Source organism: Scyliorhinus canicula, chromosome 9 (assembly GCF_902713615.1).
Source record: "Scyliorhinus canicula chromosome 9, sScyCan1.1, whole genome shotgun sequence".
Taxonomy (NCBI): Eukaryota; Metazoa; Chordata; class Chondrichthyes; order Carcharhiniformes; family Scyliorhinidae; genus Scyliorhinus; species Scyliorhinus canicula.
In genome coordinates, this window is record NC_052154.1 from 164766030 (window position 1) to 164783111 (window position 17082).

At 47.2% G+C, this 17082-nt stretch overlaps 1 protein-coding gene and 1 pseudogene across 3 annotated transcripts in view; one reads left to right on the top strand and one right to left on the bottom strand.

The window, feature by feature from the left end:
* Positions 1–904: 904 nt before the first annotated feature.
* Positions 905–1141, bottom strand: LOC119972050 (annotated as a pseudogene).
* Positions 1142–6195: 5054 nt separating this feature from the next.
* The window catches only part of copb1 (COPI coat complex subunit beta 1), a 56425-nt gene continuing 45538 nt past the window's right edge, over positions 6196–17082 (top strand). The window contains exons 1-2 of one of the 3 annotated variants that reach the window (XM_038808103.1): positions 6196–6400; positions 15628–15779. In XM_038808103.1, coding sequence (XP_038664031.1) covers positions 15689–15779 — 91 coding nt within the window. In that variant the 5' untranslated portion in view covers positions 6196–6400; positions 15628–15688. Of the gene's footprint in view, positions 6406–15627; positions 15780–17082 lie in introns of those variants that run through there. The other 2 variants (XM_038808104.1, XM_038808102.1) reach the window with 2 other exon arrangements.

Sequence of the window (17082 nt, forward strand, 5' to 3'; positions counted from 1 at the left end):
CTCCCACCAAACCCCAACCATTAGCCCGCATGTTCACACAAACAAATGACAAAAAGGAATTAGGGATCACCCATAGTTGCCATTTACACACACAGCCCCCCTCCTCCCAACCCTCCCACCCACCCGCCCCAACTAATGTTCAATGTTATCCAGTTCTTGAAAGTGCACAATGGATAATGCCCATGAATTGTAGAACCACTCCATCCTTCCCCTCAATTTAAACTTAACCTTCTCAAGAGTCAAGAATTCTAACAGGTCCCCCCGCCACGCCAGGGCACATTCTGGAGAGGTTGCTCTCCAACCTATCAGGATCCACCTTTGGGCGATCAACAAGGCAAAGGCTACAACATCTGCCTCTGCATCCGTTTCCATTAGTGGTGCGGCCGAGTTCTAATGTCCTAATTCCTTTCTCCTCCCAGCTCCAAAAATTTCCATCCCACTTCCCTGGCTCAAATCTATGGTTCCCCCGAATAGGCATTTCCCTTGACCCTGCCCGCAACCCGTGATTCTGGAGAAACTGTCTCCAAATTCTCAACTAAGCTATTGTTACCTGACTCCCCGGGTATCTCCCCGGGGCCGTCGGGAGCAGAGCCGTTGCTAGCGCCTTCATTCCCGACCTCCTGTACAAACTCTCCTCCATTCTGACCCATTGGGAGTCAACCGCTCTGACCCAGCTCTGCACCTTCTCCACATTTGCCGCCCAGTAATAATACATCAGGTTTGGAAGACACAAGCCCGCTGCCTGCCTTCCTCTCTATAGTAGCACCTTTCTAATTCTGACCACTTTCCCTCCCCATATGAAAATCATCCCTTCAATCTCTCTAAAAAATGCCTTTGGCAGGAAAATTGGCAGCCATTGGAAAATAAACAGGAAGCGCGGCAACACATTCATTTAAAAAAAATAAAATTTTTTATCCATTACTTTATCAGAGTTACAAAGCCAGAGCTCAGAGAGTAGACAGGGGCGTACCCCTAATCCAGCTCCTTATCTGCTCCAAAAACCAATTCAATTTGAATCCAATTCATGGTCTCCACAAGAGAGACATACCAGATCCAGGCATTGCACCTGATCCCACACTCACCTTAGCCAAAAGGCCAAGAAGCGCTACGCTTGATCTTAGCCAAAAGGCCGAGAAGCAATGACACATTCATTTTAACCGCCTGTACTTGACCTGCCAGAGACAGAGGAAGACCATCCCACGTTGCCAGATCAGCTTTCAACCTCCCCACCAAACTAGAAATGTTGTACCTCCGGACCCCCCCCCCCCCCCCCCCCCCCCAACATTCCCGAGCAACCTGCACCCCCAGGTATCTAAAGTGAGTTCCTGCCCTACGGAATGGCAGCCCCCCCTCTCCCCACCCCTGCCCCCACCCCCGGCCGAGACACCACAAAATATTCACCTTTGTCTTGATTTAGTTTGTACCCCGAGAAGGACCCAAACACCCGAAGCAGCTCCATTATTCCCCCTATTGACACACTAGGTTCCGACACGTATAATAACAAGTCATCAGCATATAAGGACACCCTATGCTCTATCCCCCCCCCCCCCCCCCCCCCCCGCAATATCCCTTTCCACACCCCCGAACTTCTTAACGCGATGGCAAATGGCTCAATTGTGAGTGCAAACAGCAGGGGGGAACATAGGACATCCCTATCCCGGCGGACGTCTCTAAAACATTTGCACCAGCTCTGGCCCCGCACAAGCAGCCGACGCTACAGTGACTTTTGAACACTGACTAAGCTGCTTCGAGGCGTACCTCGCATCCTTCAACGAAGACTTCACAGACCTCCAGAAGAAGCAGGTCCTCCATGCACGGGTGCGCCCAAGAGTCTTCAACCTCATCAGGGACGCCCTCTCGTACGCGGAGGCAATAACGCTGCTAAAAGGACATTACGTGAAATCCATTAACCAGGTATATGCTAGGCACTTCCTCGCCACGAGACGCCAACGCCCTGGGGAATCACTCGCAGAATTCCTGTGTGCCTTGCGCATCCTCTGCCGGGCGATATCGGCTACCCAGCACGCGGAGCTGCTGATCAGGGACGCCTATATTGCGGGCATGCACTCTAATTATATCCGCCAGTGATTATTAGAAGGGGGGACACTCGGCCTCCCAGAGACAGTACAACTCTCCAACCCACTGGAGGTGGCCTCCCAGAACATGGGGGCCTACACCTCCAACAGCGTGGCACCCTCATGGACGCAGTCACCAACTGACCCAGGTGCGACGCAAGTTAGCGCCGCGCAGTGACCCGCCAACGCTGGAGGCCCAAAGTAATACTTCTGCGGCCAGAGTAATCACCCCCGACAACCCTGCCCGGCACGGAACGCAACCTGCAATGGCTGTGGGAAGAAGGGCCACTTCGCAAAAGCCTGCCAGGCCCGGCCCCCCCCGCCCCCCCCCCCCCCCCCCCCAAATCTTCTCGGCCCAGCAACGCTGCCTGTCGGGGCCACCCCCAGCTGCCGCGCCACCCGCCATGTGCAACCCGTAGATACCGCCATCTTTAATTTCGGCCGACACGTGCGACCCACAGGTGCCGCCATCTTGGACGCCATCTTGCACCTCACCCGCCATGTGCGACTCATGGGGGCCGCCATCTTGGGACCACTCCGCGGCCTCCCGGGAGCCCTGCTCACCCGACTGTACGTTCACCGCCGCTACCTCCGACCGGCCTACCTACCGCCTTCCGACACTCGCCTCCATCATACTCGACCAGTCCTGGCCGGACCACCTCACGAAGTCCACGATGACCATCCGGATCAACGGTCTCGAGACGGCCTGCCTTTTCGACTCTGGGAGCACAAACAGCTTCATACACCCAGATACGGTAAGGCGCTGCTCCCTCCCCATCCTACCCGCGACCCAGAAAATCTCCCTGGCTTCCGGATCCCACGCAGTGGAAATCCGAGGGTTCTGTATCGCGACCCTCACTGTGCAAGGCGTAGAGTGCACCAACTTTAGTCTCTACGTCCTCGCCCATCTCTGCGCTGCCCTATTACTGGGCCTTGACTTCCAGTGCCATCTCCAGAGTCTTACCTTAAAGTTCAATGGACCCTTGCCCCCCCCTCACCGTCTGTAGGCTCGCGACATTTAAGGTCGCCCCACCCTCTCTCTTCGCAAACCTCACCCCGGACTATAATTCCGTCGCTACCAGAAGCAGACGCTACAGTGCCCGGGACAGGGCCTTTATCAGGTCGGAGGTCCAGCGAGTCCTGAGAGAGGGGATCATTGAGGCTAGTAACAGCCCCTGGAGAGCCCAAGTGGTGGTCCTCAAGACTGGGGATAAGCACCAGTTGGTCATCGATTATAGCCAGACCCTCAACCGGTACACGCAGCTCGTGCGTACCCCCTCCCCCGCATATCTGACATGGTCAATCAGATTCTGCAGTATCGAGTCTTTTCTACAGTCAACTTGAAGTCTGCGTACCACCAGCTCCCTATCCGCCCGGAGGACCGCCAATACACTGCCTTCGAGGCAGATGGCCGCCGCTATCATTTCCTTAGGGTTCCCTTCGGCGTCACCAACAGGGTCTCGGTCTTCCAAAGGGAAGTGGACCGAATGGTTGACAAGTACGGGCTGCGGGCCACGTTCCCGTACCTAGACAACGTCACCATCTGCGGCCGTGACCAGCAGGACCATGACGAGAACCTCCGGCGCTTCCTCCACAACGCAAAACTCCTGAAATTAACTTATAATAGAGAGAAAGGCGTCTTTCGCACAACCCGCCTGCCCATCCTCGGCTATGTCGTGTAACACGGAGTCCGAGAGCCCGACCCCGACCGCATGCGCCCCCTCCTGAACTCCCCTCCCCCACTGCCCAAGGCCCTGAAGAGATGCCTGGGGTTCTCTTACTATGCCCAGTGGGTCCCCAACTATGCAGACAAGGCCCGCTCACTGATCAAGTCCACCACTTTTCCCCTGACGACTGAGGCCCGATTGGCCTTTGATTGCCAAGGCCGCGATGCACGCTGTGAACGAGTCCATCCCTTTCCAAGTGTAGAGCGATGCGTCAGACTTTGCTCTGGCCGCTGTGCTCAACCAGGCTGTGGCTTTCTTCTCCCGTTACCTCCATGCCTCCGAAATTCGACACTCTATGATATCTTGTATCGACCCTGGAAGCTCAATGAGCCCCCAGATGCCCTATCCCACGGTACATGTGCCAACGCACAAGTAGACCGACTTCGGGTCCTCCACAACGACCTCTGTCACGCGGGGGTCACCCATTTTTTCCACTTTATCAAGGCTCGCAACCTGCCCTACTCCATCGAGGAGGTCAGGCCCGTGACCAGGGACTGCAAACCGCACTTCTATTGGCCAGAAAGAGCACACCTAGTAAAGACCTCCCACCCTTTTGAGCGCCTCAGCATGGACTTCACAGGGCCCCTCCCCTCCACCGACCGTAACACGTATTTCCTCAGTGTGGTCGATGAGTACTCCAGATTCCATTTCGCCATCCCATGCCCCGACATGACGTCTGCCACCATCATCAAAGCCCTCAACACAATCTTCGCTCTGTTCGTCTTCCCCGCCTACATCCACAGTGACAGGGGATCCTCATTCATGAGTGATGAGCTGCGTCAGTTCCTGTTCAGCAGGGGTATCGCCTCCAGCAGGACGACCAGCTATAACCCCCGGGAGAACGGACAGGTGGAGAGGGAGAACGCAACGGTCTGGAAGGCCGTCCTTCATGCTCTACGGTCGCAAAGTCTCCCAGTCTCTCACTGGTAGGAGGTCCTCCCCGATGTGCTTCACTCTATCCGGTCGCTCCTATGTACAGCTACTAACGAGACTCCTCATGGACGTATGTTTGCCTTCCCAAAGATGTGCAGGTTAGGTGGATTGGCCATGATAAATTGCCCTTCGTGTCCAAAATTGCCCTTAGTGTTGGGTGGGGTTATTGGGTTATGGGGATAGGGTGGAGGTGTTGTCCTTGGGTTGGGTGCTCATTCCAAGAGCCGGTGCAGACTCGATGGGCTGAATGGCCTCCTTCTGCGCTGTAAATTCTATGTAAAAAAACTGCTTGGCCCAAGACCGTAAGAAACTACAGAAAGTCGGGAACACAGACCAGTCCATCACGCAAACCCGCCTCCCAAAAATTGACTCCAACTACACCTCCCGCTGCCTAGGGAAAGCGGGCAGCATAATCAAAGACCCCTCCCACCGGCTTACCCACTCTTCCAACTTTTTCCATCGAGCAGGAGATACAAAAGTCTGAAATCACACACGAGCAGATTTAAAAACAGCCTCTTCCCCGATGTTACCAGACTCCTAAACGACCCTCTTATGGACTGACCGGATTAATACTACACTCCTGTATGCTTCACCTGACGCCGTGTCTAGGTATTTACATTGTAGACCTTGTATTGTCTTTTATGTATTTTCTTTTTATTTTCTGTTCTTTTCATTTCACTAAATGACCTGTTTGAGTTGCTCGCAGAAAAATACTTCTCACTAAAGGGAGGACCACACAGACCAGACAGGAACATGAGGGGTGGGAGGAGGAGATAGCAAGGGAGGAACCCAGAGAAACTTCAGGAGGTGACACGGGAAAAGACCAAGGAGAGAGGGAGGGCCAGAGCCCTCTCCCCTAACAAAGCCATAGGGACAACAGTAACAAATCCAAAATGGGAGAGCCTGCAGTATCGACAACAGAAGGGCCCAAGATGGAGACTGAAGAACGGGGGGGCGGGGGCACACACAGGCCGATGAAAGGGCAAATTGTACATACAAACTGTCTTGCTCACCGATTGTATAGTGTACAGATGTAAAATTTTTACAAAATAATTTTAGAATAAAGTAACAAAAAGTACACGTGTGTGTGTGTGTGAAAGGGGGGGAGGGGTGTTAGGGTCTTGGAAGTTATTTCCAATGTGCGACTTTTGTAAATTGTCTGCACAAACATGTTTATTTTGTGTTGTAAAAATGAAATACCTGAATAAAAACATCTTTAAAAAAAGTAAATCAGATGTGCAAACACACCAGGGCACACAGATCAGGCATTTCTTTTACCCCCCCCACCACCAAAGAAAAAACAAAATTGGAGAAAACACCAATGTAGAGAGTTGAGTTGGGTTTGGGTTTGGGTTTGGGGCGGGTGCTAGGATGGAATTGGTGTGCGCTGGGCTGGGATATGGCAGGGAAGCAGGTTGTGGATTTGCACAGTGAGTGAGTGACAGGCAGGCAGTCTTTGGCTGTGTGACGTGGCTGCGAGGAAGGCGTTTGCGCTCCTGCTGGTCGCGCTCGGCCTCCGTCGCCGCTGGGCCCGCACTTCCACGTCAGCCGGTTGTGGGAGCGACAAGGAAGACCGAGCGAGAGAGACCGAGCCAGCGGCACTGCCGCCACTGCTGCTGACCGGGACACGGCCTCCGAACCTCGCTGCCTTCCCTCGGACACCAGGTGCGGTATGACCCCCCCCCTTCTGCTTTCTCCCTGCGCCAGGTGAGCACAGGTTGTCAGCTGGCGGCCCGAGGCCTAGGAGACAATCCCGGCCTCACTCCGCTCCAGGAGCCGGAGATCTCCCTGAAACCACCACCGGGAGTGGCCTTGCTCTCAGTGCAGCGGCTGATTGGCATCGGGCTGCAGTTAAACCGCAAGTGACAAATAGCCCTCAAGCCGATGCATTTAAAAATATTAACTTGATACCTAAAGCAGCCCAATCTTCCCACGACACTGAGTGTGTCCTGCTTTGAGGTTGGCTCCTTGTGAGCGTTTGAAAAGTGGGTTTTGCAAATCCAGTGACTTTTTAATCAAGTAAAACTTGCTTTGCTCTTCGCCAAGTGGTCAATATGGCCAGGTCAGCTGCGAAGGAATCTGTCTTGGGGACGAAGCCGGAGAAAACTGTTGTTGCATTAAATATGATGGGGAAGGGGCTGATTTCTGAAAGTTATTTTTGTGAACTTTGCCAGCAAGTTGTGCACAAGATAGTGACGGGCCAGAACAGCCCATCTTTCTTTCATTCACCGTTGGAGCATGTATTTTAAAAATTGAATGATAATTTTCCTCCACTGTTCAAAGGATTCAATCTCTAACCAATAAATGTTGATCTTCGTGACTTGAGTCTGTCCTAATCTTTCTTTTAACATTTCCAAATTGGTTGCTTTTCTGAATCTCTTCACATTCCTCCTTTCAAGACTGAAATCCTGGTACTTGTAATTCAGATCTCCTTAATGCTATGGATTAGTGTCACTGTTCTTTTTGCTGAATATCTCCTTTATGTCTTGGTAATGAGAGCTGGGTCTGATCAAACAGCTGACAGTTAGATTATGACTTCCTCTGATTCCTACCTACAGTACTTCACATTTTATTGGCCTTGTAGATTGAACTTTGCATTTGATTGGACATGTTGGGTGTCAGCTGCACGAAGAATCCTTGGTCACCTTCAGCTTTTGTGTCATTCATGGAGAATGTTTGTTCCTGATTTTCCATTTCATGTTTATATTAAGTATCATACACCGTTGTTTTGCTCATTTGGATATTTTGTGTCATTTTGTAATTTCAGGCCGCTTCCCGTGAGTTTGCTGTCCCTTCTAATTTAGCATTTGTAAATGTGAGCAATGTACATTGAAATGCTGGATCTAAATCTTGTCAACCAATAGTCAAGTCCTCTTCTTACATTGGCTTCAAATTATACCATTCATTTAAATGTACTGTATATTTTGGCAATGTGGACAAATCCGTATTCCTCAACTGTGAATAGAATATTGACAGTAGCAAATGAAATTTAGTATTAGCTATTTAAATATCAGATGAAACTGCATTGATGCAAAATAGCTGAAAAGAATTACATTTCATAAATGCAACATATTGTGAATTTAACAAACTACTCCACCCCAGTCACTGACTGCTGACCACATCACAACCAGTACTTCACGTCATGGGAGTGCGAGCGAACGTGTTCCGGCCGTTGACAGTTTGATCATGGAACCGCAGGTTGTATATTGCCGATTGGTGGCGGGGGACGCGGAGCTCCAAGCTGAGGCCACCACTGTTAGCATCATGCGACCACGTGGACGGCCATCAGTCTTAGTCCCCACCCTCGCATGTGCGGGCCACCAGTACACAGCCCAGCCTCGCGACCTTCCCGATACCCGTCCGTGACCCACCCATGGTCGCGACCCTGAGTTTAAAAAAAAAACACTGGTTTAGTGGCAATGTCTGAACCAGTAAACCAGAGGCTCCGGAGCGAATTCCTTGGGTCATGGGTTCAAATCCCAACACAATGGCTGGTGGAAATTAAAATCAATAAAAAGCTCTCGAAAATAAAGTTAATCTTAGTAATAGTGACCATGACAAGTATCATCGATTGTTGTAAAGAAGTCAGCTTCACCAATACCCTTTGGTGAAGGGAATCTTCCATCCTTACCAGGTCTTGTCTTTATTTGACTTCAGACCAAAATGTGGTTAATTCACATCAAGGGCAGTAAGGAATGGACACCAAATGCTGCCTTTGCCAGTGACGCCCACATCCCAAGAAATAGTAAAAAAGAGATGGTCATTGCCTGGCAGTTGTGAATGTTACTTTCCAGCCAAGCCTGAATGTTTCCCAGGCCTTGCTACATATGGACCTGGCCTGCGACAGTACCCGAGGAGTTGCAAATGGTAACAGCCACAACCGCGCAATCATTTGCAAAGATGCTCACTTCTGACCTTTTGATGCTGGGAAGTTAATTGGCGAAGAAGCTGAAGTTGGCTGCCCCTGTTGAACTCCTGTGGGAATGTCCTGAGACTGAGATGATTAACCTCAAACAAATATAATCATCTTTGCTATGTATGATTGCACCTGGGGGAAAAATGTCTTCCTGATTCTCATTGACTTCGGTTTTGCCAGAGCTCCTTGGTGTCACATTTGATCAAATGCTGCCTTGATGTCAACGACAGTCACTCTCACTGAAAAGTTGAACTTAAATAGGTAAAATTTGAACCAAGGCTGTAATGAGGTAAGGAGCTGAGTGACCCTGGCAAAATCCAAACTGAGCATTAATGAGCAAGTTATTTCTGTTAAAGTGCTGCTTTAAAGCGCTGTTGACGATGACACCATTCATCATGTTGTTGATAATCGAGAGTAGATTGCTGCGGCAGTAATTGGCCAGTTTAGATTTGTCCTGCTCATTTGTGGACAGGGCTTACCTGGGAAATTTTCCACATTGTCAGGTAGATGCCTGAGCTGCAGCTGTATCGGAACAGCTTGGCTCAGGGCACGGCTAGTTCTGGAGCACTAATCTCCAGTACTCCTGCCAGAATATTGTCAGGGCCTATAACATTTGAATTATCTAGTGATGTATTTCTGAGCATACCTGTGTCAGGAAAAATAGTGTTGCTATGAAAATATCAGGGAAATCCAGTAAGTTTGCATGGTTTCTGCTGGTGTATATATTTTTTGAAAACTATTGGAAAACGTAAGCTGCTTAAAGGCAGGGACAGTTTGGTTATACTAATGGAATTGGAGATGTTGATGAGCGTAGCAACCCTGCAAACAGATATTTACCGAAGGCAAACTGGTAACTATGGGGAACAGAAGGTTTAAGATGTACAAAGGAGGAAGCAAGGTGTGAATATTCCATTTGCTATCTAAAAGGAAAACTGATAAAATGAAGGTACTTAAGTTTGACTTGTGAAGTGGTTAGATCAGAGCACTCTCGGCTGAAGAGAGCGGACCTGGTGAGGAGCAACTGATTGAAGCGGCGGGGACTCTTTAAAAACAGCAGCAAACAGCAGCACAGTGAGGGCCAGAGTGAGAGTAAACCTGGTGGAGAGCAGCTGATTGGAGAAAATTGTCACAGTTTCCAAACTCCACTCCCAAAAGCAGGCTTTAAAAACTTCTCTCATAATAATACTTTCCCTTGGCAGTTTACATTCTGATATCCAATCCCAAGATTTGAAAATGACACTTTCAAACAAAGCTTCCGCTCCACTTCTGACAGTGAATTCTGTCCAGGATTTCACACCCACCTCTTCAGAATTTATTGGTCTTGACTGCTATGCAAACTGCTCACAATTACTTTAATGCTTGATTCCCAGATTGTATTAAAATGACATCAAATGTTTCATCTACTTGTGAAGTCTGCTGGTCCACTTCAAATTTAGTGTTTCCAGTTAAAACTAAGAACAAAGGAAGGTGGCCTCCCATTGCCAAGGAACGCCTCTGCTACTACTATTTATTCTTCATGCTGTAGCCCCAGTTAAGCACAATAGAAACATAGTTGGAACTTACACCGCACATACAAACACCTTTGTCGAACATGTATCCAGCTAGAACAGGGGTGGGCAAACTACGGCCTGCGGGCCGCATGCGGCCCGCCAAGGGTCTTTATGCAGGGGCTTTTATGTAGGGGCTGGTTTAGCTCACTCGGCTAAATCGCTGGCTTTTAAAGCAGACCAAGCAGGCCAGCAGCACGGTTCGATTCCCGTACCAGCCTCCCCGGACAGGCACCGGAATGTGGCGACTAGGAGCTTTTCACAGTAACTTCATTGAAGCCTACTCGTGACAATAAGCGATTTTCATTTCATTTTTCATTTTCATTATGCGGCCCACCAAGATCAAGTCATAAAAAAAAATTACAAATTAAATTTTTTTTTTTTAATTTTAAGGTTAATTGGGGGGGCTGTTGGGTTACTGGTATAGGGTGGATACGTTGACTTGAGTAGGGTGATCATTGCTCGGCACAACATGTGTTTCATATGAAGTTTCTACTTTAAAATATTAATTAATAAAAATTAATTGCTTTTTTCCTTTAAAAACCTTTTATAAGGGCAGCACGGTGGCCTAGTGGTTAGCACAACCGCCTCACGGCGCTGAGGTCCCAGGTTCAATCCCGGCTCTGGGTCACTGTCTGTGTGGAGTTTGCACATTCTCCCCGTGTCTGCGTGGGTTTCGCCCCCACAACCCAAAAACGTGCAAGCTAGGTGGATTGGCCATGCTAAATTGCCCCTTAATTGGAAAAATGATTGGGTACACTAAATTTATAAAAAAAAAAAAAAAAACCTTTTATTTTGGCTATTTGAAATATTAATTATTTTACTTAATATACTATGCGGTTCTTTAAAATTGTGAATTTCTGAATGTGGCCCTTGCACGGAAAAGTTTGCCCACCCCTGAGCTAGAGGTTTTACCGTTCCAAACACAGAAACATTACAGTAAACAAATCTCAGATTGTGCCTTCTAATTTTTACCAATACAAATCCCTTAAAACTACCTTTGTTTTCCTAACATATGGCTGTATAGAATTTATCATGGATGAGATGTAAACTTGTACGTTTCTCACAAACCTATACTTGATTCTTTTGTTGCTAAGTATTTTTTGAAAAAGATTTGGCATCAAGTTTAAAACATTTTTACAAAAATAAACATAGCCCCAACCCCCCCCCCCCCCCCCAAAAAAAATTGACCAGATCCCTAAAGTGTAAGATAAACAAACCCCATCTCTTGTGGAATGCCTCATCTGCCCCTCTCAGTACAAATTTCCCCTTCCCCAAACACAGGAATTCCATTAGATCCCCCAGCCACACCGAGGCACAAGGGGGAGAAGCTGACCTCCACCCCAACCGGTCCCCCTGCGAGCAATTAACAAGGCAAAGGTTAAACCATCTGTCCCCGCACCCGTCTGCAACTCCAGACGGTCTGACTCCCCGAATAGGGCCTCCAGGGGACTCGGCTCCAAATCCACTTGTAGAACCTCAGACTTGGTGCTGAAAATTGACCCCCACATTTTTCTCCAGCTTCAGGCAGGACAGGAACACATGGACACGATTGGCTGGGCCCCTCTCACACTGCTCTGAGATAACCTCCACCCCCTCAAACAACTGACTTATCCTGGCCTTCGTTAAGTGTGCCCCGTGCACCACTTTTAATTGAATCAACCCCAGCCTTGCGTGCGACATTGACCCTTGGTCGCACTTTGTTGCGAAGTATATGACACAAGAATTGAATCGTGTGTCAAAATCACACCCTTGCTAAAGTTGATTCGTATAGCTTGCCAGAACACTCTTAAAATGAAAATGGACAAAAGAGCTGTGCAGTTACAGGTACTTCACTTTTGGAGTAAAATTGTGAAAATAATTATTGTGCAAATCCATTACCTTTTCAATTGACATCAAAAGGCAAATAAAATTAATTTATGTGATTTTCATCTCAAGTGAGTGAGGTTTTTTTTAAAGAGCCATAATTTTTGTGTTGGCAGTGTTTGCACAAGACCGCAAGTTTTGCTTTGGATTTTTTTTGTTTGAATCACTTCTCTCTCTCCAATTTCACCTCTCGTGTCTGCCTCTGTTGTCTGATCACTTCCACCTGCCTGGTTGAGCTTCAAATTCCTCCAGTTAAACATTGAGAAGATCAAAGCTATCATCTGGCCCCCACTCATGACTATCTCTATCCCTTTTTCCCTGAACAAGTGAATGGCACAGTGGTTAGCACTGCTGCCTCACAGCGTCAGGGACCCGGGTTCAATTCTGGCCTTGGGTGGTATTCCCCCTGGCCTGCGTGGGTTTCCTCCGTGTGCTCCAGGTTCCTTCCACAGCTCCAGGATGTGTAGGTTAGGTGGGGTTACAGGGAAAGGGTGGGATAATGGACATAGGCAGGGTGCTCTTTCAGAGAGTTGGTGCAGACTCAATAGGCCAAATGATTACTGTCCGCACTGTTGGGATTCTATATTTTATGTCCTATTCTTTATTTTAAAATAAATTTCTAAAGTATCCAATTCTTTTTTTCCAATTAATGGGCAATTTAGCATGGCCAGTTCACCTACCCTGCACATCTTTTTGAGTTGTGGGGGTGAGACCCATGCAGACATGGGGAGAATGTACAAACTCCACATGGACAGTGACTTGGGGCCGGAATTGAACCCGGGTCCTCGGCTGTGTGAGGCAGCAGTGCTGACCACTGTGCCACCATGCCACCCCCCCCCCCCACCCCCTCTGTATTATATGACCTCAAGTCGAACTCTGACCCAAATCCTTTGCAGAACAAAAAGTGTTGATTTCCGTTTCAGTAATATGGCTCTCCACTACATCTGCAAAAGCATTCGTCCAGTCCTTTGTTGCCTCCAACTATTTGAATGCTCTCCTGCCTGGCCTCCTATCCTTCACTCTAAACTTCACCTCAAACTAAGACAGCTGCTTGTATTCTTTTTCACATCTGGTTCAGTCAGTTATAACTGCTGGATTGGCTCCCTATCTCCGAAAGCTCTGGATTTCAAATTCTCATTTGCATGTTTAAATTTCTCCACAGCTTGAAACTATCTTTGCAGACTTCATCCATTCTCTCTCCTGAGTAATCTGCTCCTCTTGCTTAATTTGCTCCCAACTCTTCATGCTCTATGGTGACCTTGCCTTTAGCAGTCTTGGTCTGGTGCTCTGATGATCTCTCTGAACATCTCACATTCTCCACCTCTTACGCCTCTTTTAACATCCCTTTAAAACCAATATCTTTCACCAAACATTTGGTCGCACATGCTAATATCTTTGTCTTTGACACAGGGTTCCGTTTTTTGATTATATTTCTTTGAAGTGCTTTGATACTTGTAAATGTAAGTTGTCTGGTACCAGTTGATACTGGTAGAAGTAATTTGCATTGAAAAATGCGAACCACCAAGTATTCCTTTTTGATTTTGGATAAAGGGTTGTGTCTGCTCAATATTCACTGTTATGTCCTGCACATTAAGCCAGGTTTTATACAGAATGGCTCAGATTTGGCATTTTTAATGATGTCAAAACAGTCACTGATAATTACCATTAGTGAAGCTAACTCTTGACTTCTGGAATCCACACATGTGCAGTTAAATGCAGAAATCCAGAAGTTGCTGTCAGAAATTCTCTGCTCTGCCACTGGCTGAACTTAGGCAGTCATTGAGTTATAGAATCATACAGCACAGAAAAGGCCCTTCAGCCCATTGTGTCTGTGCCGGTCAAAAACAACCACCTAACCATTCTGTCCCATTTTCCAGCACCTGGCCCATAGCCTTGTATATGCCTGGAATCACCAAGTGCACATCTAAACACTTCTTGAATGTTATGAGGGTCTCCGCCTCTACCACTTTCAGGCAGTGAATCCCAAACTCCCACCACCCTTTGGATAAAAAGGTTTTCCCTCCTATCCCCTCTAAACCTCCTGTCCCTTACCATAAATCTATGTCCCCTGGTCATTGACCCTTCCACTAAGGGGCAAAGGTTGTTCCTGGCCACTCTATCTATGCCCCTCATAAGTTTATGCATCTTAATCATGTTCCCTATGCCCCTCAAGTCTCCTCTGGTCCAAGGAAAACAATCCAAGTCTATCCAATCTCACTTCAGGACTAGCAGTCTCCTGTTAAATCTCCTCTGCACCCTTTCCAGTGCGATCACAGCTCTCCTATAATGTTGATTCCAGAACAGCACACAATACTCTAGCTGTGGCCTAACCAATGTTTTATACAGTTCCAGCATAACCTCCCTGCTCTTAAAAACTCTACCTCGGCTAATAAAGGCAAGTATACTGTATGCCTTCTTAACCACTGTATCCACCTGCTCTGCTACCATACAAGATCCCTCTGATCCTCGGTGCTTCCCAGGGGCCTGCCGTTTTATGATGTATTCCTTGCTTTGTTTGACTAGCCCAAGTGCATCACCTCACACATATCTGGATTGAATTCCATTTGTTACTGATCAGCCCATCTGACCAGCCCGTCTTTATCTGCCTCAAAGGCTATCCTCCTCACTATTTACCACCCCATCGATTTTTGTATAGTCCACAAACTTAGTGATCAACCCTCCTGCATTCATATTTAAATCATTTACATAAACCACACAGCACGGGCCCCAACACTGATCCCTGCGGGACCCCACTGGATGCAGCCTTCCAGTCAGAAAAACACACCTCGACCATCACCCTCTGCTTCCTGCTACTCAGCCAATTTTGGGTCCAATTTGCCAAATTTCCTTGGATCCCATGGGCTCTTACCTGCATTATCAGTCTCCCATGTGGGCCATTATCAAAAGCCTTGCTGAAGTCCAAGTAGACTGCCATGCAGATGAACAGTTTAGAAATTACTCCATAATGTGGACATCTGCTATTTATGCTGTTAATCTTGGTGTAAAACCCTTGAAAAGATTATGCTTTGTTGAATGAGGTGCAGCTGGGTTTTCAACAGCATACCAAGTCGTAATTACTCTGAACAGCCCCTCTAAGCTGTAAAAACTGCTTTAATGTTTCTGGAATGTCAAGTTTCTGAACTGATATTTATTTTAAAAATCTAGATGATTTTATATTCAGGATTTTTTAGGAATGCAATTTCATTTACCTTAATCTCTGATTTGGTGTAATCTTTATTTTGCTCCTTGTAAAATGATTAATATGTGAAGGATAATTAGCACTTCCTGATTTGCTGTCTGTGAGGATTCTTCAGCATGTTTGGCTGCTTGATACCATCACTATTGCGCGACATGAGAGATCCCTTCAAGTATGGCAAATGTAATTTAACATTGGGAAATGTGAAATGCCTGCCTCTTTGAGGTCAGCAGTGAATTCGTCACTTTGCTACGGACTGCAAAATCTGGGTCAGTAAGATGGTGTAGCATCTATTGTTTTGGTTTTTCTGAAATTTGTTTCGAGAACTTTGAACAAATAATCAGTTTATTTATTTTCCCACCCACAGGTTACCTACACTTTTAAATTACCCGCTTTCTGACTTTAATTTGCCTATAAGAACTGGCATCATGACAGCTGCAGAAAATGTATGCTATACGCTCATAAATGTGTCCTTGGACTCTGAACCACCAAATGAAATTAGTCTGAAAATTGACTTGGGTAAGTTACTCTTCTATTTTTAATCCCATTGTAGCCTTGGTTTTGTGTTTGGTGATTAGTAGTTTTGGGAGCCCTGTCAGCCCCACAATAGGATGCCAGTGCTGCTCCTGGATATGCTCCTCGGGCAGCACGGTAGCATAGTGATTAGCACAATTGCTTCACAGCGCCAGGGTCCCAGGTTCGATTCCCGACTTGGGTCACTGTGCGGAGTCTGCACACTCTCCCCATGTGCGTGGGTTTCCTCCGTGTGCTCCGGTTTCCTCCCACAACCCAAAGATGTGCAGGTTAGGTGGATTGGCCATGCTAAATTGCCCTTAGTGTCCAAAATTGACCTTAGTGTTGGGTGGGGTTTTGGGGATAGGATGGAGGTGTGCGGTTGGGTATGGTGTTCTTTCCTAGAGCCGGTGCAGACTCATGGGCCGAATGGCCTCCTTCTGCACTGTAAATTATATGGCTCTCATGATTGACCGTATCAGCTTTTCTATGTCCGCAAAGGCAGAAACAAATCATGCTGGGAACATTTCCACTGGGAAGTGAAATTGCAGCTTCAATATCATTTGCCACTATTAGGCTGATTAAATGTACGATCTGTTTGGCTGACTTTTGAGCTACAAGTGATGCCTAGTAATTACTAAACAGCGTACATTATTACCTCCAAAATAAAAGACACTGTTACTGTGATATGCAGACGACTTTGGGATATTGAATTGATGAAGGAATTCATTGATATTGGGCAAGATTTCATCCGTGTTAATGAAAAGATTGTGGAAATCTGAAATAAAAGCACAAAATGCAGGGGACCAGCTCGGGCAGTTTCTCTGGAGGGAAGCGAGAAATTAATGTTTAAGAGTGTGGAACCTTCATCTGCATGAGAAGATATAATAGAAGAACAGAGGATTAAAAGGAACAGAACTAAGTGAAGGATGAGTGGAAATTCACTCTTGTATACAATGGGATAGCACTTTATAGGCATTCTGTTAATTTTACCTTTGCTTGTTCCCTTGTTTCCTTTTTCTTTCTGCCTTGGACTGAATGCCCTCCTGTGCCATAATAACTCGGTTACTAAATTCTGTTTTCCTTTCAATATCTTCCTGTTTGATGAAAGGTTTACATCTGAAACATAAATTTGTCTTTTTTCTCCAAGGTGCCACTAAAATGCTGAGGATTTTCTGTTTTAGCTCCAGATTTCTTTAAAAAAAATTTAGAGTACCCAATTAATTTTTTCCAATTAAGGGGTAGTTTAACGTGACCAATCCACCTACCCTGCACATCTTTGGGTTGTGGGGGTGAGACCAACGCAGAC